The sequence below is a fragment of the Electrona antarctica genome (assembly GCF_951216825.1).
Source record: "Electrona antarctica genome assembly, chromosome: 5".
Taxonomy (NCBI): Eukaryota; Metazoa; Chordata; class Actinopteri; order Myctophiformes; family Myctophidae; genus Electrona; species Electrona antarctica.
Window position 1 is genome coordinate 50,875,199 of NC_136810.1, and position 22,763 is coordinate 50,897,961.

At 44.5% G+C, this 22,763-nt stretch overlaps 1 protein-coding gene across 2 annotated transcripts in view; it reads right to left on the reverse strand.

The window, feature by feature from the left end:
* necab2 (N-terminal EF-hand calcium binding protein 2) overlaps positions 1–21,295 on the reverse strand; it is a 191,936-nt gene extending 170,641 nt beyond the window's left edge. For both annotated transcript variants that reach the window (XM_079502103.1, XM_079502102.1), the window contains exons 1-2: positions 20,868–21,295; positions 13,298–13,322 (exon numbers count right to left, since the gene is read on the reverse strand). In XM_079502103.1, coding sequence (XP_079358229.1) covers positions 13,298–13,322; positions 20,868–21,239 — 397 coding nt within the window. In that variant the 5' untranslated portion in view covers positions 21,240–21,295. The remainder of the gene's footprint in view (positions 1–13,297; positions 13,323–20,867) is intronic.
* Between the last annotated feature and the right edge of the window lie 1,468 nt (positions 21,296–22,763).

Consider the following 22,763-nt stretch of genomic DNA (forward strand, 5'->3'; position numbering starts at 1 on the left):
AATTATACACGCACATTTCTACTAGGCCGAGGACGACATGCCACTTAATTTTTTCCCAATATATACAGTGGCGCTATAACAGGCCAAATCCTGTTTTTACCTATAACTGCATCGATCTGTGTACAACCTTATATCCACACTCCCTTGGCAAAACAGCTAGGACATGGCAAAACATTTTCCCTGCATCTCCCAGTTATAGCGCCACCATGAGGCCGATTTCTGCAAAACACATTTGTTTATATCAGTCGCACAGATTTCATCCAAATCTCACGCAAATCGGCACACATGATCTCTGTAGTGCATGTGATCATGACGAGTCTGTTGGATTTCTCAGATTCTACACTGATTGGCTAAGATTGCCTTCCAAAGTTTTCAAGACTGGCCCGTTTTGTACAAAATGCTGCAAATCATGAACGCAGGGCCCGAGTACAGTAGCCTGGTAGAACCACTCCCCCTACTGGACAACATTTGCATTCTGCCAGCTAAGGGCGAGTCTGGGATCTCTCAGGCAGAGAGATGTACTCCGGACCAATTCTGGCCGGAGCGGTATGCGGCTGTATGGGGCCGCTAGAGGCGGGATCAACGCGATACTTATGCCATATTGAAGCTGTGCCACAGCGCAATGTAAACACAACCTAACAAGACTACAACTCGAAATTATTATGGGGATATCAGATTTTTGTCCCGCTGCTTCCGGGTTCATCGTTTCTGCCTGAGAGATCCCAGATGCAGGCAGGAGGAGGGAACTGGTGAACTCAGTACTGCCGCAATCTGGCGGAGTCAGGTTACGAGTACAGTGAAACTGTATATATTCCGCACATTCCCACTAGGCTGAGGAAGCAATGCCACTTGACTTTTTTCAAATCAGCCTCATGGTGGCGCTATAACAGGCCAAGTAACGTCTTTACATGCACCAATCTGCATAAAACTTTGTATGCACAAAATGTGTGCACACTCCCTACAGCCGGGCGGCTGTGGGCGGCTGTGGCTCAGGAGGTAGAGCAGGTCATCCGATGATGACCTCCTGTCCACATGTCGAAGTGTCCTTGGGCAAGACACTGAACCCTACATTGCCTCCAATGAGTTGGTCGGTGTGAGCTTGCCACCATTGGTGTCTGAATGTGGGAAGTGTCAGGACGCGGGCGTCGACTGTTCGCCGCTTCACCTCCCAATGTATGAATGAATGAACCATTGTAAAGCCATTTGAGCACCTGGAAAAGCGCTATAAAAATGCAATTCATAAAAATGCAATTCATTACAGCCCATGGAAAAACATCTGGCCTGCATTTTTCAATTCTGCCTTTTCGATTTATGTGCAACACTCTTTTTTATGTTAGTCCTTCAGATTTTATCCAAATATCAATCCTGGTGGAGACATGTGCCCCGAGGGGCCCTTCTTCTAGTTATCTCTCCTATGGTACCAACATCAATATGTGGACATGTGGACAACAAAATATTCAAAGTTTTGCATCCGAGAGGCAAGATCTCATAAAATGGTGGTCCGTGGGCTCAATTAAAATGGCAAAATAAATAATGTTTTTTGATATGAAAAGGGTTGAAGACCACTGATCTCTTCAGTTAATCGTTTTGTATTTCCATACCAACCGTCTGTTCTCTCCAGACCCTGCCCTGGGTTCTCTACAGACAGGGGTTTTAGGGATTATAGCAAAAATAATTGCAATTTTGCTATAATCCCATTTTGTTATAAACGTCATAATTGTTTCCAAAATGTTCCATGTTGAAAAAATGTCATACAGTACATTAAAAAAAGCTAGAGCGGTGCCCGTTGGGCACTGGCCTACTTGGAACGATAACGCAAGTTGGAAATGCAAGACCCACCCAGTTTTCTCTGTCCCCCTTTTATGTCCATATATGGAGTTCTTTGCCAGGCATGCCCAAATATGAAGTATATGCAGATGCCAGAACCTCAGTGTGATGTCCGAACAGGCCAGCTCCATATATGCAGATATACAGTTGGAGGCCATCGATATTGTCCTTTTCTTTTTGCTGAGGTTTGCGTGATCTGCGCAAAAGGACAGTTAACCCATTTTGGGCGGGAACCCCTTTTGGTGTTTTAAACATTATGTTATAATTTAGCTATTGAAAAATAGCAGATCTACAAGCTCATAGCGCGCCACCGAGTGGCGCGCTACGAGCTTGTAGGTCTGCTATTTTTGAAAAATCGTGAAAATATTTATTTCAGAAAACTGGAGGATTTAGAAGGAAATGATAAGGGACAATATCGGTGGCACCCAACTGTAGGGGTGATCAGGTCCAGACCCGGGTAGAGGCTTTTGTGCTAGTTCTGGACAAACGGGCACTGCACTCCCTGTGGGGGTGTGGAACGCGTGTGTCCAATTTGAAGTCGGTGGGGCGACCGGTTCTCGGGTTACGTGGATTACAGACGTACATACAGACGTGCCCACATGAGACTTGGTGCCTTTATAGATAGATGCATGTCAGTCATTTCTTTGTATATTTCAGTTATTTGTCAAATTTGCCCTGTGCATTTCTTTAATTACCAGGCAAACAGAAATGTATTCTTCATCCATATGTTCCATGCAAAAAAAAAAAACACAATCAAATCGTTAATAGCAATTATTTTCGTGACAATTACATCGTCAACTTAAAATGTGTAAGGCCTCATTCACACGTATCAAACACCAATCAAGCAAATGTTTGGTCGTTTTGTTTTTTTAGGCCACCACGATGCTTTTCCAATGGGAGTCACATGGTTTGATCAAACATTTGTGTTTGATCGCTGATTAATGATTGCTCCCCTCTCATCAAACAAAAATGTTTGGTCAAACCATGTGACTCCCATTGAAAATGAATTGGAGCAGCAATCAAACACCAATCAAGCAAATGTTTGGTCGTTTAGTTTTTTTAGGCCACCACGATGCTTTTCCAATGGGAGTCACATGGTTTGACCAAACATTTTTGTTTGATCGGAGGGGGAGGGGCAGAACACCACCAGCAATCAAACACAAATGTTTGGTCAAACCATGTGACTCCCATTGGAAAAGCATTGTGGTGGCCTAAAAACAAACAAAAAAACGACCAAACATTTGCTTGATTGGTGTTTGATACGTGTGAATGAGGCCTAACGGTGACAGCCCTAGTGTTGGTTAGAAACGCATGACCAGAGGCTGCTCTCACTCACACGAGTGTTACTGCAATGTAGGCTAAGGCGATGTCCCCTCTACTGCGATGTCCCCTCAAGCAGAGCCCGAACCCCCGCGACAGCCTGAGTGGAGCCGTGTAGGGGCTGCGGTTACAAGGTCGTGCTGCCTGCAAGCTCTGGGAATGTCTGAGTGTGAATTTGTATGAATACAGTATGGAAATCTCCTCCTGCAAACCATCCACTCCCCAAAGGCTAGATTAACCCATTTTGGGCGGGATCCCCTTTTGGTGTTTTAAGTGTAATGTTATACTTTAGCTATTGAAAAATAGCAGATCTACAAGCTCGTAGCGCGCCACTCGCTTGTAGGTCTGCTATTTTTGAAAAGTCGTGAAAATGTGGCGCACATCTTTGAATATATATTTCAGAGCGAACATTTTTAACTAAAATATTGGCTTCTGAGGGGTCCCTGGAACTACATATTTTGAGATGGGGGTCCGTGGCCCAATAGAGATAATTCTGGGGGTCCTTGACATGAAAAAGGTTGAGCACCACTGACATAGAAACATGGGTTTTTCAGATATTTTTTTAGGATTTAGAAGCCTTTTTTTTTAATCAACCTCAGTCCAAAATGGGTTAATAATGCATTCTCAGTTAACTTGCCCAGGTAACTGTAGACTACTAGAGCACTGGTTCCCAAACAGCAGTGCTTTTTCGAGGGCTGTCGAGGCCAGCCCACAAATCAAAGTTCAGTCAGATAACTCACGAATAGATTTAACCAATATTCATTATAGAATGAGAATACAAAGTGTGCATATAATATTTTATCTTGGCGATCGGCTCTGCTATATTTTTCTCCCTGCTCGGCACAATTAAACACCATCATTAAAAATGAACACAATCAGCACCGGGATTTCTCCCCCCCCCCCCCCCCCCCCCCCCCTTCCGTTCCGGAAAAAAAACTGAGACATATTTTTGCTTGCTTACCGTGGTCTCGTTACGATAAAAATCGCTGAATAATCCCTCGTGTTCATATTTTTAACGAGAGGCAGGTCAGAAGTCAGAAATGAAGAGCTTAGTATCCATCTGATCAAAACCACAGAGAGCACCCTGGATTAGGAGATACGAGGCATTCTTTCTGCAGCGGTAAACAGGGAAGTGAACGGGACCGCGGATGAACGAAGAGTATGGTGACCTGGAGTCCAACTCAAAAATAATATATATATTTTTCTCTCGTTTGATATCAATGAAAATGCGCTAGGACGCGTGTTCACGTCCTCTGAATCCGACCAAGAGCAGGGAGATAGATATACAGTACAATAACAACCCCCCATGGGCCCAAGGGCCCCCGGGCTAGACAAAATTGCAGGGCCACCCTGGGCTGTGTGTTGCATTTTGGTCGCGCGGCCGGAAAGAAATTGGCGTACTTTGTTCTAATTTCGCTGTAATTTTGGGGAACCCAAATCCCCAAAAAGAGAAAGGCAGGCAGGCAGGCAGGCAGACAGACATTGGCAGGGGTTTCCACAGCTACCCCACAACACAGCGTCACTGTCTGAGCAGAAGCTCTCAATGTTTTAACCATAATACTAAATGTACAATAACTAAACATAAATCTCACTTGAATTGGATTGCAATACTTTACAATTTCAAATCATTAAAAAAAAATATATTATTATTATTATTTTTTTGGAGGGCCCCCCCCCCTGTCGGGGGCCCCCGGGCTTTAGCCCACCCTAACCCAATAGTAAGTCCGCCTCTGCCCATGGGGAACATAAATAACAGAGCCCACCGGTGGTGCTGGGGTGGCGGTGGGAGCAAACATCACATAACAATACCAACCAGGAGCCATATGCAGAAGGAAGGCAGGAAGAGCATGCAGTCTAGGAGAGCTTAAATACCCCGCCCAATTGGTCAGCTGACTGCCACATCAGCGTATGACAAGCAAGCCCCCAGTAAGGCTATCCAACGTTGAAGATGCCACTACCTACTGGAGAAATGTGGAATTGCAGCACTTTAATGGAGGTGGACGGACGTTCATGACGTCACGTGTGTAACCTTAAAATTGAGGTCCGGGCGCTAGGCTAGGCTAAACGCTCGAGCCATTGAGTTATAATTATACTTCCGGCAGTCTCCCGGGGCTAACGCTCCGGTTCGGTCTCTATCCTTTATAGCACTATGACAGGGGTGGGCAACTTTGACGATGGAGAGGGCCACTATATATTTCCACACTCACTCCCTAGGGCCATATATTACTGTCGTAGCAAAAATAGCCGATCTACAAGCTCAAAACGCGTCACGCTGCGACACGTTTCGAGCTTGTAGATCGGCTATTTTTGCTATATTGGAATTGACATCTTGAATTCTTTTTTGCTATTTTTGAATTGGAATCCTGAAAATTAACATTTTTATGTCATTTCAAATGCCTTTAATTATACTTGTGTTGACCAATGAGCTAAGTAATTACAGTGGGTCATGTTTGCATGTTGTGGAATTGTAACAGCTGAAATCAACACTATATCAGTATTCTGACATTAACCTGAGGGCCACGTTAAGTGAAGGTGGGGGCCGCATGTGGCCCCCGGGCCGCCAGTTGCCCACCCCTGCTCTATAATGACAAGAGGGTCTTGCAAACACTGAATACACCCACATAGTAATGCAGCATATTAACCCCTCGAGTATGTATGCGCCCTTGAGCACAGCATGAAGCCGCTCGAGTATATCTGACTGAACTAACTCTGCAAGATACGTATCATATATGGGAAAAGAATTGAGCATGCAATAGCATAATCACGATAATATCGTTAATCATATTCCATCATATTCGAGGGCTTTTGGAGAGAAATGACTCCAGACTCTCAGAGGGCAGGTGTGTGAGTGGGTGTCTGTCTGTATTCAGCTGTGATGTTCGTTATGCATCAAGGCAATTATGTTTCTGCACTGCACTGTCAAATAGGACTATACATCTGGCTTTTGTTCAAGCTGTTGTTAATAACTAGGCTACATTTGGTTGGTTGCATGAAACACTTTGTGATTTAAAAAATAAAGAACTTTGAAAGCACTTTTTTAGTTTTGTTTTTTTTCAGGGACCACCGGTTGAAAACCCATGTAATTGTATACATTTTAAAACAACAAATCCAAGAATGAATGAAGAAAGCAGTGAAAATAGCCGATCTGAGAGATTTCTTCCTTAGAGTTCAGTTAAGTTTAGGATCAAATCGTGATAACGCACACGTGCACATCCACACGCAAGTACATACACACACAGCAGGATGGAAACCAATAGGCATCTTCATTAGGACTACAGGGGGAGGTGTACCGTGTGTCCCAGAGGCCTGTGTGTCTTGAGAGTAGACATCACAAGCGTAATTAATCGTCCTGTAACCACACCACAGTGATTAAAGTTGTCCGCCTCCATTTTGCGCCAGCTGTGTTAGTTAAAGTTTTAACACAATTTAGGCTTGACGACATTAACCCATTTTGGGCGGGAACCCCTTTTGGTGTTTTAAACATTATGTTATAATTTAGCTATTGAAAAATAGCAGATCTACAAGCTGAACTTTTAGGTCTGCTATTTTTTTTAAATCGTTAAAATGTGCCTCAAATCTTTCAGAAAATTGTTGTGATTTAGAAAACTTTTTTTTTTAATTTCGACGTCAGGCCTGAATAGGTTAATAAACACTGTCTGCCTCCTCCTATACTGGTGTCGAGGAGAGTAATGGTAATTAGCAGATGGCTGACGAGGCACAGAAAATAGTCAACACACTAATCACCAATCACAGTCAGTCAGCACTTCATGACTGGGCCACCTGGGCAGTGGTGACATCGTTAAGACAGTCGGTACACTAAAACTGAACAGTCAGGCAACTACTGTATACAGAACGCAGAGACAAGCGGCCTATTACTCTTACAGGCAAATCTCATTGTAGGGGACTTTTCTTTTTAAATTAGTGATTCATTACTTCATTATAAAAAGCAAAATGTAACTGTGTTAATGACTGAGTTACTGCATTATTCAAGTAATTAGGTGCGTGCGTGCGTGCGATAATGTACACATATGCTGTGCATTATTCATTATTCTGTCTCAAAGACAGATTTCTCCCAAGGGAGACAAATAAAGACAACCTTGAACCTTGATGTCTACATCAATGAATAATGGATATGTGTCTGGCTTATACCAGACTTTGTTTGCGCTCCTGTTGGTCCTTGTGTACGACGTCCATCTGTCTGTGAACAACTAATCTCCGGCACCGCTTGTGCTGATCATGCTGATTGCCATAGCGAGTTTTCTTCTACAACACCCTTTCTGCTACTACTCCTGCAATGTTGTCCAAGTCCTACATGTAGTCTGCGGGACCTGGGTAGGGTAAGCAACCCGGCTTTGGCGGAGACCTGTGCTCCAAGGAGACACCTTTTCCAGTTGCAACCGGCATACACGCGTAGGCATTAAGTCTGTGAATTACATACCTCCAAGCGTGCACACATACGCTGCATGCATACGTATTACATTCAGACACAGGAACACACACAGAGCTTATAGGGTCAGAGTGGACATCCCTTGCACAGCTCTGCTCTGAATGCAACGACAGAATGGAGCCAATTAAGCCTCCATTAACGCCTGCTGGGCAAGTAGTGCCTACATGATACTGGCCTCCTCTTTCTCGCTCTTATTGCTCCTTCTTATGCTCGTTTTCTCTCCTCCCCTAAGTTCTGCTCCCCCCACCGCCTGCACTCTCCTCTTTAGAAATATTTCTCCGTTAGCCCCTCTTCTCTTTCTCTCTCTCTCTCTCTCTCATTAGAGCAGTACCAGCCTTCTTTCCCAGGAGAGCAAGGGTTGAGGATAAAAATAGTTCTTCAGCTCAGTCAGTCGCCCATTTTCTCTCTCTCTCTCTCCATCCCTATAACCAGGTTTCTCTTTAATTTTCTCCCTCTCTCTCTCTCTCTCTCTCTCTCATACATCCGTTTGGCTGATATATCGGCCATCATTTGACTTTTAAAAGTTTTAGTCAAATAATGATGTTAGTTTCCCCAGGCTTTCATTTTTGAGCCGAATGCAAACGAAAATAAAAGCCTCGGTACCAAGGCTAGACTTTTGTTTCACAAACATTTGACATTTTGGCAAATGTTTTGGAGGCGCTACCCACATTTGTAGCCGTGTTGCTCATTCCACAAACACCCGATCCTTATAATCTATACCCCGTTGTAAAGGTGACTACAATACCAATTGGTATTACTAGACCTGTACGTGCCCGTCGGCCACCGGCCTACTTGAGAACGATGCAACTTGGGAACCTAATAATACCTTGTCATAGCACCCGTTTTAACTATCTGTGTCCCACATGGAGATCTCTGTATCTGCCAGTCTGCCTGTGTCTGAAGAGTGCAAACTGACTGTGAAAAGTGGAGTAATCAATATGCAGGTGTGGGGTTGCCATGGCAATCAATTGGCTGAGGCAGAGGCTGGACATTGCACAGGTGAGGGGACTTTGGCTCATTAGGCCCACTGGCAGAGCCTGACCAGAGCATTTTGTGGGTCCGACCGACTCGATACCGGGCACCCTGCAGGGGTGTGGAACGCGTGTGTCGAAGTTAAAGTCGGTGGGGCAAACAGTTTTCGAGTTACATGCATTACAACCGCACACACACACACACGCACGCACGCACGCACGCACGCACGCACGCACGCACGCACTAAAGTGGAGAAATAATGGACCAAATTTAAGTTTCCAAACTTTTGTTGCAGAGTTTATATCAAAACGAGTGGGTGGATGGCTCAGCCATAACCATATAAGGAGTTCCCAATGCAGCCACGCCCAAATAGAATGTGTTGTCGTCTAACACCACTATGTGTCATCATGGATCAGCTCCATATATGGCCACGCCCTTCACTAGAGTATTGATAACATCACAGCGATCTCCATATATGGGCATAAAAGGGACCGACAGATACAGAGATCCCGGTTGTCCAGATCCACAGTTCCGACTGCTATATACTGTATGGTCATGTGCATATAATGGGACCGACCGACTTCGAACACGGTGAGGGACTGGGAGGGTGTCAGCTGTACACTATATAGCTGATCACTCTATGCATAATGCAATTAAGATCCACGTCACAATGGCAGTAATGTACAATAATGCACCGTGGTGACACAATCAGTCCCTAACCAGTCAGTTTGCTGACCGAGGCAGAATGAGTGAACTGTTGAAATGTCACGTCAAAAGAATGTGTCGGTCCATTTCACTTCATTCTGGAGAACGTGTTGCAGTTTTTATTTTATTATATATTTGTACCAGCTGCTTGCAAAGCATGCAGCCTGGTCTATCTATGCCTTGCTCTGAAACTTGCAACACCGCAAATTGCGAGAGACCGACACCCTAGTCGACATTTCGGGTTGCCTAGTCCGCATATTTCCAGTTGCCTAGTCCGCAAATTTCAGTTGCTTGCCTGGTTTGGCCAGGTTTGGTTTTTGGAGGCTGGTTAGCTTATTTCTGTCACGACAGTTGCCACCACTGGCAACAACCCATAACATCCCATCGTCTGCACGGCATGGCTAGTCGAGCAGTTCTGATTGGCTGCCTCGTCTCCAGCCATGTTGCCTTACGGCCAAGCTACACCAGGCTTTTCTCGCGCGTTTACCCTAAATGTGCGGCCCGCGCGTGCGTTTTTTAAAAATAGGACTGGACCTAAATTCAACGCACGCGTTTAGGGTAAACGCGCGCGTTTTGTGCGAGAAAAGCCTGGTGTAGCTTGGCCGTCAGAATTATTTAGGGTCACTAATTTGAGCATAACAGCAGAGCACAGCTAAAAAGTGGCATAACGTCAGCAGCAGACCCACAGATAATAATAATAATGCAGCTGGTAATTAATTGATTTAATCAATTTGGGCTTGTTTTTCTATGCATGTCAAATCAGGACACATCATTTCAGATATATGGGGTCTGGTCTCTTCCTGAAAGGATCAAGTGAACTACGTGTCCATTTGGACAGGATGTTTCTGGTAAGTTCACAAACACAGTGCATTGGCAACAACCGGGTGGTAACAGCCGCTGTCAACGTTGAGTCACAAATTGGTATGTTTAACTCATTTTGACCTGAGATCAGATTCTAAAAATGTCTTCTACATCCTCCTGACAGTTTTCTGAAAAAGCTATGTTTCTATGTCAGTCGTTCTTCGATTTTTCAAAAATAGCAGACCTACAAGCTCGTAGCGCGCCACTCGGTGGCGCGCTATGAGCTTGTAGATCTGCTATTTTTCAATAGCTAAAGCAAAACATGATGCTAACACCAAAAGGGGTTCCCGCCCAAAATAGGTTAAACAAAATGCCAAAGTATACCAATTAGACCATACTGGCCGTGTGTGTGTAGTCATTATCTTCTCAATGGTGGGGGTTTATCTGTGCTAGAGAGTAGGCAAGGAATAATCTCCAGTGCATGTTCTGCTGCCATCTCTTTCTCCACAGAAACACACAAGCTAAAACACACACACACACACACACACGCACACGCACACGCACACGCACACGCACACGCACGCACGCACGCACGCGCCATCTGGCGGATATGAAAGCAAAGCTTTTTAAGCTGTCTCCTCCTCATTAGTTTTTATTCTTTCCCGTCAAAAGGCACACAGAACGTGGATGAGCGAGAGGAACGAGTGAGAGAGGAGAACAGAAATAGAAAAGAGATGAGAGAGAGATCTACACAAGATATATAGAGGAATGGGAATAGAGAGAGAAAGAAAGAGAGAAAGAAAGAAAGAGAGAGATGACAGCAGTTGGAACGCGCAATGCAAGAGGGGATATACAAACTGCTCCCCGCATGGCACGACAACAGTGATACAAACTTTACCCGTTAAAGATACTTTAACCCATTTTGAGCGGGAACCCCTTTTGGTGTTGCATAACATTATGTTATAATTTAGCTATTGAAAAATAGCAGATCTACAAGCTCATAGCGCGCCACCGCGCTACGAGCTTGTAGGTCTGCTATTTTTTTTAAATCACACTTGTGTGAACTGAGTGGTGCAACTCCCCCCCCCCTCCCCCCTCTCTCTCTCTCTCTCTCTCATTAGCAGGCAACAGTGCAGCACTATCTCTCTCTCTCTGTTTCTGGCACAACAGCGCCACTTTTGCCCCTACTGGTACTCATAGTCACACACACACACGGTTAACACAGACATTGCTGTTCCTTGGAGTGGTTGCACCACTCAAAAATCGTGAAAATATTTATTTCAGAAAACTGGAGGATTTAGAAGATTTTTTTTTAATTTCGAGGTCAGGCCTAAATGGGTTAAGAAACCGAACAAGTTAAAAATACACTGTCTGCTGCACCCATGAGAGACAGCCATTCACCGGGGGCTTGGGTGCTGCTGCTGGTAGAGAGAACGTTGGCATGGTATGTTTCTGGCTGCAAACCAAACCACAGATACATTTGAAAGTTGATATTTCTGAACCACCCAAAAACATATCAACGTTTTCCAGAAGTCACCTCAATCCTAACAACCCACCCACACACCGGCGCCCACCCACCCATTTTAATATAGGATTATGAACGATTGTAGAGTAGCAGCAGTTAATTGAACTACCTATTTAATTGATTACAAAACAATAATGTTTATCATAATATATATAAATATACTGTAGTGTATAACTGTATATATGTTTTAATTTTCAAAAATAAAAGGATTCTAGTAGTTCTGTAACTACAATCTCTCTACATTCAGGGGATGACGTTGTGACATCCACAGTTTTTCGTGTAGCTCCGAAGAGTGTAACCAAATGGATGAGTCCTCATCGGAATTTAATGAACTAACTATAATAATAAGGGACATTCAAGCTCGTTGGCCCACTCGTGAAAGTTAGAAAACTACATGAAACATTGGATTGCATAAACATCACTTATAGTAGCTTAATACGGAAGTCAGACTCAGAATAAATAATGAACATATCAGACAGACAGACAGACAGACAGACAGACAGACAGACAGACAGACCGACCGACCCAAACCCTAATGGACCCCTGGAATTGGTTCTGAGATCCGAGTGGAGCCAGCATAAAAAATAAAAAAAAGACGCACCCGTGGCACCCATTATTTAATGGAATAACATTAAAGTCAAAGTCAAAGTCATACGATTTGTCACACACGTTAACGCAGTGAAATTTGTTCTCCGCATTTGACCCATCTCTTGGAGCAGTGAGCCGCAGCCAAGGAGTGGTGAGCTGCAGCGTGCGCCGCGCTCGGGAATCATTTGATTAGTAGATTAAATCACATGTTTTCACCTCGATGAATAAGTGATGTAATACATGATGATCACACCATTGATTCCACGGAGGTTTGATGTGCTTTGTGCTCGCTCGGCTTTCACTTTAACTGATGGGGAAATAACTTTGTTCCCCCATATATATTGCGCTGCAGTTATCTGATCCCTGGTCAGCCTGTTTATCACAGCAGCCCGAGCCCCGCCGCAGGCATCTGCTGTTTTCACACCTACCGTACTTTGTTTTAGCTTAGTTTGACACCACGATCGGGTTGAGAGAGCAACTGTGCGGAATGGTCATTGCGGTGAGAGCGGCAAGCATGCAGCCTCTCCCCGCCGGCCGGGGAAAATAAATTAATAAATAGACCAGTCATCCCCCAATAGTGCGGGGACATTCAGAGTTTCAGACCCTCCTGACCCCCCCCCCCCCCCCCCCCCCCTCCGGCAGACAAAATACTTATATACCCAAACCCAGCCCTCATCCAAGTTGTGAAAGATAGATGGGAACAGATGAAGCACAGGACTACCAGGCATGGCGATGTAATATGGGGATTGGTTTGCCACCGAGGCTACAGTATCTATACCCCAAGTTATGGACATGCCATATATATCATGTCATGTTCCTAGAGTATATGATTAATCATATTACATCATACATTGTACCATATCAACATTATAGTACAATTGCACAAACATCCCCTTCACTTAATTAGCCCAAACCGTAACAAAACATCAAGACATGGGCAAAGAAAAGCTGTGAATATGTTTCAGATGTTCAAACATGAATGAAGATAGCCACCGATAAGCCATTCTCTGCCTGGTTATAGTCAATTAAACAATTTTCACTCCAGCACATGCTTCAGCACTTCAAACTGACATATTCACACATGTCGGAGAAAATGAATTCACTTCACTCACCATCCTTATCGGCTCTTCGGAATATCTGTGGACAGAGAGAGAGAGAATGGTGTTAAATGGAGAGTAACATGTACAATATTCTGCATTAAAAACATAAAAGCGAAACGTATCGATAATAAAGTTTCTAGAACTATTATTCAGTATATCAGCCTTTCTCTCAAAAAATAAAATAAAATACAATATAATGGGTGTCTTAGGTTAGTTAGTTAGTTACATTTATTGTCCACGTGTGGAAATTTGTCTTCGGTCTCAACAGTAAAAAACAAACAGTTACAACAACAGCAACAACACTTAACACAATTATTTTCTCATGGCAAAAAAGTGCAGGACAACAGTGGCAAATACATTGGAAAAACAAACTAATCTAGCGAGACATGGTATCATTTAGTGCCCTAATGGAATTTGGTATGAAGGAATTTTTTAAAATGTTACGGTTAGCTTTTGGTACTTTGTACCGTCTACCAGAGGGAAGTAGTTCAAACTCCCTGCAGAGTGGATGAGAGGGGTCGTTTGTTATCGTGACAGCTTTTTTACGAAGTACCTCCTTGTTACAGCCTAATTGTTGCTGTCTCTTCCCAATGATTTTTGAGGCTAGGTTTACTATTCGCTGCAGCTTGCTTCTTCCTTTTACATTTAGATTTCCATACCACATTGCCATGTTAAAAGTCAAGATTCCCTCTATCAGGTTTGTATAGACTGTTTCCATAATATGCTTGCTCACTCTAAAGGAGTTGAGCTTGCGTAGTAACACTACTTAGTTCTAGTAGTGGAACTATTATCCCATCTGATCCTAAATAATCTGTACTTCTCACCGACTAAGCTGACAGAGCAGGCAGCATACTGCAGTACACTATGGCTCTGAAATACAGGCGCGATCATTATTAATGTCATGTCGGAGAACAACATTGCTGTGAAAACAGCCATATTAACCCATTTTGGGCGGGAACCCCTTTTGGTGTTAGCATTATGTTATGCTTTAGCTATTGAAAAATAGCAGATCTACAAGCTCATAGCGCGCCACCGAGTGGCGCGCTACGAGCTTGTAGGTCTGCTATTTTTGAAGAATCGTGAAAAGTGACATGAAAGTGTTTGAGAATGACGGACATAGAAAAACATAGCTTTTTCAAGAAAACAGTCAGGATTTAGAAGACATTTACAGAATCGTTCCCAGGTCAAAATAGGTTAACACTACAGACTGACAATGATGATGCTTTTCATTGAGATTTAGTAGTTTAAGTACATTAGTTTGAAATTGGGTATATTGGCCCATGAATCTTGATGCAGAGCCTCGGGGGATATGTGACTCTCTAATTCAAGCAGATACACTTTCCCAGCCGCCGAAAAACACTCTTCCACGCATTCATTACATCCCGGATTGATCACTGCACCAGTATCCTCAACGGCACCACCTCCAAAGTCCTCAACAAACTCCCAACACGTCAGCTGCCCGTCTGCTCACCAGTACACGCTCCAGAGACCACCATAGACATATAAAGGTAGACGCCGTCGCCTCTTCCGGGCTCTGGGGCGTCTGTATTTCAAGGGAAGGCAACGGGAGGCGACTTGGCCATAGCTTTCCTGAGATTCCTTGTGAAGCAAATGGAAGGGGACGTTCGGTATAGGCCACTCCCTTTCCCAGCATCACTTGCCTTCAGGATTCTGCTTGACTTCCTCCTCCCGTCTGAGACAGGTCGCACCAAGAAAACTGCAGCGACCAATGTATAGGCATCTATATACTTTTAATATCTATGGAGACCACATTACACCTGTCCTCCACGACCTACACTGGCTCCCCGTTAAACAAAGAATTCACTACAAAATTCTACCCCCCCCCCCCCCCAAACTCCTTCCTCTCCGATCTTCTCAAACCCTATGTCCCCCCCCCCCCCCCCCCCCTTGCAATAATTGTATCCTTTAAGTTCACAGTATCATTCTGCTTCATAAATAATACATTACTCTCCCTCTGCCAACCTGGGGAGAGCCCAAAGGCGTCACGTAACTTTACGTTCTTTCAAATCCAACGCTTCGTTCTGTGGTCTTCTCAGTGGTTATGTTAGGTCCCGGTCGTATGCTATACATATATTAGCATTGGGTTGCTGGGCAATGCAGTAAACAGGAAATTAAGCGGAAACAATATGGCCACGCCCGTCGACTAGTCAAAATGAGCTTTATTCGACGGCCCATAATGAAAGAACCCCTGGTCGCGTCCACAAAATGTCTTCTCCTGGTGAAAGAAAAGACGAGTCTGTCACAACACAAATCGTTTTCCCCACACGCCTCAGGTCAAAATAACAGGTTTCATTGAAACATATTAGTGGTTTTGGAAGAATTGAATTAATACATGGCAGGGGATGTGTTGAATAAATATGAAGGAGTATGACGAGAGTAAACGCACTCACGCACGCATAGGGCTATTTGGTACGGTGCCAGAATATAATTCAGTGATTCTCAAACATTTGTATATCAAGGACACACAAATTGATACTGTATGTATTTAGCTGTGGACCCCCATTGAACATATTTTGTGCCAGGGTCCAGGGTGAAGATGTCTTTTTTTTCAAAATAGCCGATCTTCAACCTCACAATGCAATGCGTAGACTGCGTGAAAAGAGGAGGTAACGGGCAATTATGGGCACTAGATTTGCCCGTAAACCTCAAGTTTAGCGGGCATATACAGTAATATACGGTAATATACAGGTGTGATGGGTCAATTCGGGAGTTTACCGGAGTTTGTTGGAAAGTTTAATGGGAGTTTCCTGTAATATACACATCCGTATTCGATGCTTTTTGCGCAGATAGGTTCTCCATTTATCCACTTTCAGAACCAGTAGTATAAACTCTATTATGGACCATGCATGTCAATATGATATGGCCCAGTTCCACCACCCACACACACACACACACGTGTGTGAAATGTTCCTGAATTATACCTAGGTGAAGGTTTGCAGCATGTCACATCTGAAAGGAGCTTTGCACAACAATGGCAGTGCACACACAAAATTATACAGAGTTGATGAGTACAGCACCTGAACCTAATTCATGTAAAATAGCATTTTGAATTTCCACACTTCCCAAACAGCTTGACAGCTTGTCAGAATGACACTTCACAGACAATGTCAAAAAACACATTCCTTTGCTTCACTTGGTGAGAGCGGAAGGAAAGTCATTAGAGAAATGCAAATCTCATTTTCTCAGCGACAGGAGGTACAGGTACACCATTTGGAGCAATGTACTGTAGGTGGACAACCGCTGATGCCATTTAGTCAGAGAAATTTGTCCGAATTATGTCAAATCTGGGAATACATTTCTTACCAAGAAATTCCTACACCAATGTATTTGTAAAGGTGTCTACTGTCTACCAACATATCCCACATTGTATTTTATTCTAGCCTGGCTAATAAGCCAGACCGAATCAGCCGTTGGCAAAAAAAAATTGCCTGCCGGCGGATTACGGTCTGGAGAGGCTCAATTGTACGCCCATTTCCTACACCAGAGAACTGGTGTGGCCAATCGGGACACGGTATGCAATATGGGCGGGCTTTGGTACAGTGACGTTCAATGCTTGAGACCTTTGACTGACAGTAGCTCTGACCAATTGCGTCAAAGAGAAAATGTTTGAACCCGCCCCCCGGGAAACAAGATCCATACACAGCATCTCCAGACTCAAATACTACACGACAGTGTGATTTGAGCCAGGCTAATTTTATTCAGCCACCCTAGGGGAATTTTTGACAACTGCTGAAAGTAGGGGTACCATTAACAACCAATATTAAAACAAAATGTTCTAAATTCCATTATTCTTTAAGTAGCATGTGATGTGTCAAACTAGGGTGTTTTCATGATTCTGAATCAATTCCAAGCATTAGTTTTGCACAAAAAACACTCATTGGGCTAAAAGTGGCCATAGCCGTCATCACAAATGTGATGAGGTCAAGTGGATATGGACAAATTTAGCCCAACGAGTGTATTTCGTGCAAAACTAATGCTTGGAATGGGTTCAGAATCTTGAAAATCCCTTTGTTTGTCATGTCACATGATACTTAAAGTATAATTACATTTAGAACATTTTGCCTAATATGGTTGTTGATGGTAAACCCCAACTTTCAGCAGCTGTCAAAAATAGAAACCAATGTGGGATGTGTTAGTAGACACCTTTACAAACACATTGGTGAAGACATTTCTTAGTAAGAAATGTATCCCAAGATTTTATTAATATCGCCTAATTATGTTCATAATTATTTAACTCTACTAGCTCAGATCCAACTGTGACATTATGGGGCTGAGTCTGAAGCATACTGTATGACCTGACCTACATAGACCAAGGACTATTGTACGTTGTCCCCAATCTTCCTGTCTGTACCTCCAAGAAAAGAAACCCTAGTATCTAACTATACTCACTACTTATACAAGACAGAACAGGAAACGGATGGTTTGTTCATCTTGGAGTGAGACCAAAATGACCTACTGTCAGTAGCAGCTCAAATGAGCGATGTTCTCACTTATTCCCAGTGACAAACTGTTCAGACTTGTGAATGTGACTGCACCCACTGGTCATGTTCTGTAGACAGACAGACAGACGGAGAACTACAAGCCTGAGAGGAAGCATACTGTTCCAGAGAAGGGCTGAACTCTAGTCTCTCTCTGGTGGATGCACTAGTGGCCGCCATTACGTGTACTGTGCATGTTGAGACGAGAGAGAGAGAGAGAGAGAGAGAGAGAGAGAGAGAGCAAAGTTAAAAGACCCCAATATTATCGGCTGAAAAGTCGGAGAAAGAAAGATTGTTCTAGGAGGAGAGGATCATGGGAGAGAAGAGTGGAGAGTAGAGGCGAGGAGATGGTGAGGAGAGATTAGAGGAGGAGATGGGGCACAGGATAAATGAGAAGAGACTGAAAGGAAAGGAAAGGGAAGGAAAGGTGGATTAAGAAAAAATGCAGTAGAAGGGGAGTTTGGGGAAGCCGCAAGGACCAAACAAAGAGAGGAAACAAAGGCGGAGAACACTGAAATTAGGACAACAGCAAGCGTAGCACAGCAGCACAGCAGAGGAGAAGGCAAGCAGCGTAGTACAGCTATACTGAGAAGACATCCCCACGGGGGCGCGGGCGGGCACGGATGCGTGCACATGCACACGCACACACACACACAACCCTAGCCCTGTTTTTAGGACTCGAACTGTTTTTAGGAATTTTCGAGCGAACTTCCGAACCATTCGTTTCTAATTAATTTAAAAAATGGCACTGGGGGGGAACTGTCTGGGGAGGCACTGGGAGGAACTAGGGGGGGGGGGATGTCTGGGGAGGCACTGGGGGGACACTGGGAGGGCACTGTCTGGGGAGGCAGTGGGGGGAACTAGGGGGGGGGGGGGATGTCTGGGGAGGCACTGGGGGGACACTGGGGGGGCACTGTCTGGGGAGGCACTGGGAGGGCACTGGGGGGGCACTGTCTGGGGAGGCACTGGGAGGGCACTGGGGGGGCACTGTCTGGGGAGGCAGTGGGGGGACACTGGGGGGGCACTGTCTGGGGAGGCACTGGGGGGACACTGGGGGGGGCACTGTCTGGGGAGGCACTGGGGGAGCACTGTCTGGGGAGGCACTGGGGGGGGGGCACTGTCTGGGGAGGCACTGGGGGGAAAAAAACGAATGGTTCAAGCCCATTAATTAAGATTCGAGTGCCAACCCTAACGAGCGAACGTTCGAACCCCGAATGTTCAGGGACAGCCTTCACACACACACACACACACACACACACACACACACACACACACACACACACACACACACACACACACACACACACACACACACACACACACACACACACACACACACACACACACACACACACACACACACACACACACACACACACACACACACACACACACACATCATTCTGATAACGTCAAAACTTGATTGACATTTGAATGTTCGAGGGAATGGGCAAAGCCATATACTGTAGGAGTGAAATGCCAAAAGAAGAGTATGTTGAAGATGTTAACTTGTGATTATGTGATATGTACAGTAGGACCTTCGTGCAGAGAGCTGGGGAATGCTGGAGAATTTTGACATATGGGAACTCACGAGGGTCCTAGATGAAGGTTAAGGCAGTGAGTGAGCATCCTATAATATAAACAGATTCATATCTATATAGGCCGGAAAACCTCATTCTGTCTCTTATGTCAAATAAGGAGGCTCAAAATCAACCGACTATCCACCTTATCTGCCTCACCCATACTGCTAACAAATGTGTCTTGCAAAAAGGCACACACACACACACACACACACACACACACACACACACACACACACACACACACACACACACACACACACACACACACACACACACACACACACACACACAATTAATAAACATAATTAGTTTCTATGCACACTTCTTCATCAACCTATCAGATCTAGATCTAGGTCAGTGTACTCAGAAACTGCTTTTATCCCCCTAAAACCATTCAAGCTTTACAGGCTGATCTCAGAGGAAAATCATTTTTAGGGCACCGGAATATGATAAACACCTAAATCAATAATGCGCTGATGATCGCAGCCTCAGCAGCATTTCCCGCAGCGTAATTGCCCCGCACTCTGGAATAGCTTCATCAATTATTAAGTTTAGCTATGGCTGTCAAAGATGGCATTAGGATAAAGGTGCGTATCCTATGCATTAGGTCACTGGCTGCCAGAGATTAATATATATATATATGCACAGAGCTGGTAGCCTGTGTGTGATTATATGTGAGGGATAAAACAGCAGGCACATAAGGGATTATGCGTGATTATTTTCTATAGGCTAGAAGTAATGGGAGTGTCATGTCAATAATATACATTCTGAAATAAAGGAGATAAAATTGAGCTTATGTGAACTTCAGACTTATTATTACTCTACCAGACTCATACAGCCTACTACTGTACTATACAGTATAGGGCGGCTACTTGTCTGGGATGACTATAATTGATTCTTCTAACAAGGAACAACAAGTTACATATATAGGGATTATAGGAATCCCTATATATGAATTATCTTCTTCTTGCTTCTTTTTATTTGTGGAATATGTAAAAGAAAAAGAAAAGGGAGGGGGGGGAAGTAGCCCATATGAATGTCATCATGTAAAACCATATTTTCCGCCAGGGTTTTACATGATTTGTATATGACATTCATAAAAGGCTACTTTTCAGAGCCAATGAAATTAAATGTATACTGTGTAGTTTGGTAGATAGAATAAATATGATGCAGAGTAAAGATGATGCAGATCAGACCAGATAATGATATGGAGTTTGTTTGGACGATTCAATTAAGTGCAGCTGTTTGCAGTTACAACTACAAATTGTGGAGGAAACAGCATATCTTTCTCAACAAGGTGTGTTAGTGCAGCTAATCATAATGCATCTCATCTTTCTGTGTGCGTTAAGTGCGCAGTCCGTCCGTGCACCGTCCGGGTCTGGTCCACAAGACAAGCGCACGGCACGCACCCCCCAAAAACAAAAACAAACCCTCGCCTCGACATGAACCGACCAACTGCCCCACACACAGGTACGTCTTTAGTTTTCTAATACTACTCACATCCAATATGACGGAGATGCCTTTGCGCGGCTCGGGGGCGAAGAACTGCTCCTGCGCCACGGCCACCTCCTCCCTGCTGCCGGCGTACTCCCGGCTGGAGATGTTCTTGTTGTCGCTCATCTTGGTGACGATCCAGCGGACGAGCCCGTCGATTCCACCGCCGGGCTGCACGCCGCTGCTGTTCCCGGACTGCGCTGCCGTCGCCGCGGACTCCTCGCTCTCCTCCTGGCTGGGATGTGCGTTGGGCTGGGGGTCGCTGTTGGGCTGGGGGTCGCTGCTGTCCTGGCTGGCCCGGAGGACTTTATTGGCTTGTTCCTTGTTGAGCAGTTTGTGGACGCCGTCCCTGCAGTAGCGCGCTGCCTGCTCACACATCCTTTTGCCGCGGAGCGCTCATGCTGCGCTCTATGGGGGGAAGCACAGCCCCCCCCTCCTCCTCCCTCCTCTTCCCACCTGACATCACAGCACAACGACCCGAAAACACACCCACCAAACCCTGCCCACCTACCCCACCCCCCTCTCGCATCAGCTCGTGTGTGTGCGTGTGCGTGTGCGCGTGTTACTTAATGTATGCATGCAGTGCTGTAGGCCTACACTACAGTGTATGCAGCACCATACTCTCTTATCTGTATTGTATCACATTCACAGGTCTTTGATTGATTGAACACTTTGCAGAAAAAAATATCAGAGTTCAATACAAGGTCTAGCTGCTAAGAGGACTTATTAACCCAAGAAAGCACAATGGCATATTCAATTAATCTGAACATTTAATGCCATATAAAATACAGTACTATGCAAAAACATCATATAAACGGTTTGACTTTTTTTTTTTTACTGGGGCCAGTCTCGAAATGCAGCCACTCGTAAGTGCTCTTTTGATAGCTGGTTTGAAGGAATCTAGGGATTTACATTCCTTTACGACTGTTGATAGGTTCCATGTTTGTGGCATAGGAGCTAAATTAATTTAATTGATTGATTGATTGAAATATTTATTAACAGTTTGCTGAATTACAGTACATTTCAAGCACAAACTCAATACAAAGACTGTTAACTGTGAGTGGACGACCCAATTAAGCATTACACTTGTTTACAAGAGGATCCACCATGTTCAATTCATCAAAACAGACGTACAGATAGACACTACTATATAGTCAAAGAACAGAACAGGAATTCATCATAAAGGAGGTAAAAATGGTGAAGAAACATATACAGTGAGGGGAAAAAGGGGGGGATTCAGATTTTACGGGGGCCAGTTTCGAATTGCAGCCGTCCGTAGGTGCCCTTTGAGAGCGGTTTTGAAGGAGTCAAGGGATTCACATGTCTTAATTACTGTTGGTAGGGCGTTCCACATTTTGGTGGCACAGGAGCGAAAATAATTTAGTCCCTTGTTTGTGCCGAATCTGGGTTGTACATGGTTTGTTGCACTCCCTCTGGTGTTGTGGGTGTGGACTTCGTTAACATTAAGGAAGTATTTAGACAGGTACATGGGTATCTTGGTGGTGTATCGAATCTTGTGGACCAGACCCATTGCAAGATGCTGTACTCTGTCGTCGACCCTAAGCCATTCCAGCCTGTCAAAGTGGGCAGGGGTGAGGTGGGTTCGGGGGGTGAGGCCAAGTAGGAGCCTGACCAGTTTGTTTTGGGAGGTCTGGAGCCTTGTTTTAAGGGCCTTTGAGGTGCTGTGGTACCAAGAGGTGCATGCATAGTCAAAGAAACATTGTACGAGGGCTCCTGTTAAGGTCTTCAAGGTGTTTTTATTGACCAGTGAGGAGATCCTGTAAAGGAATCTTGTTCTTTGATTGACTTTTTTGATTACGTTGGTGGCCATTTTATCACCGGAAAGATTAGCCTCCAGGATGGAACCTAGGTAACCCCTTGTTTGAGCCAAATCTGGGTTGA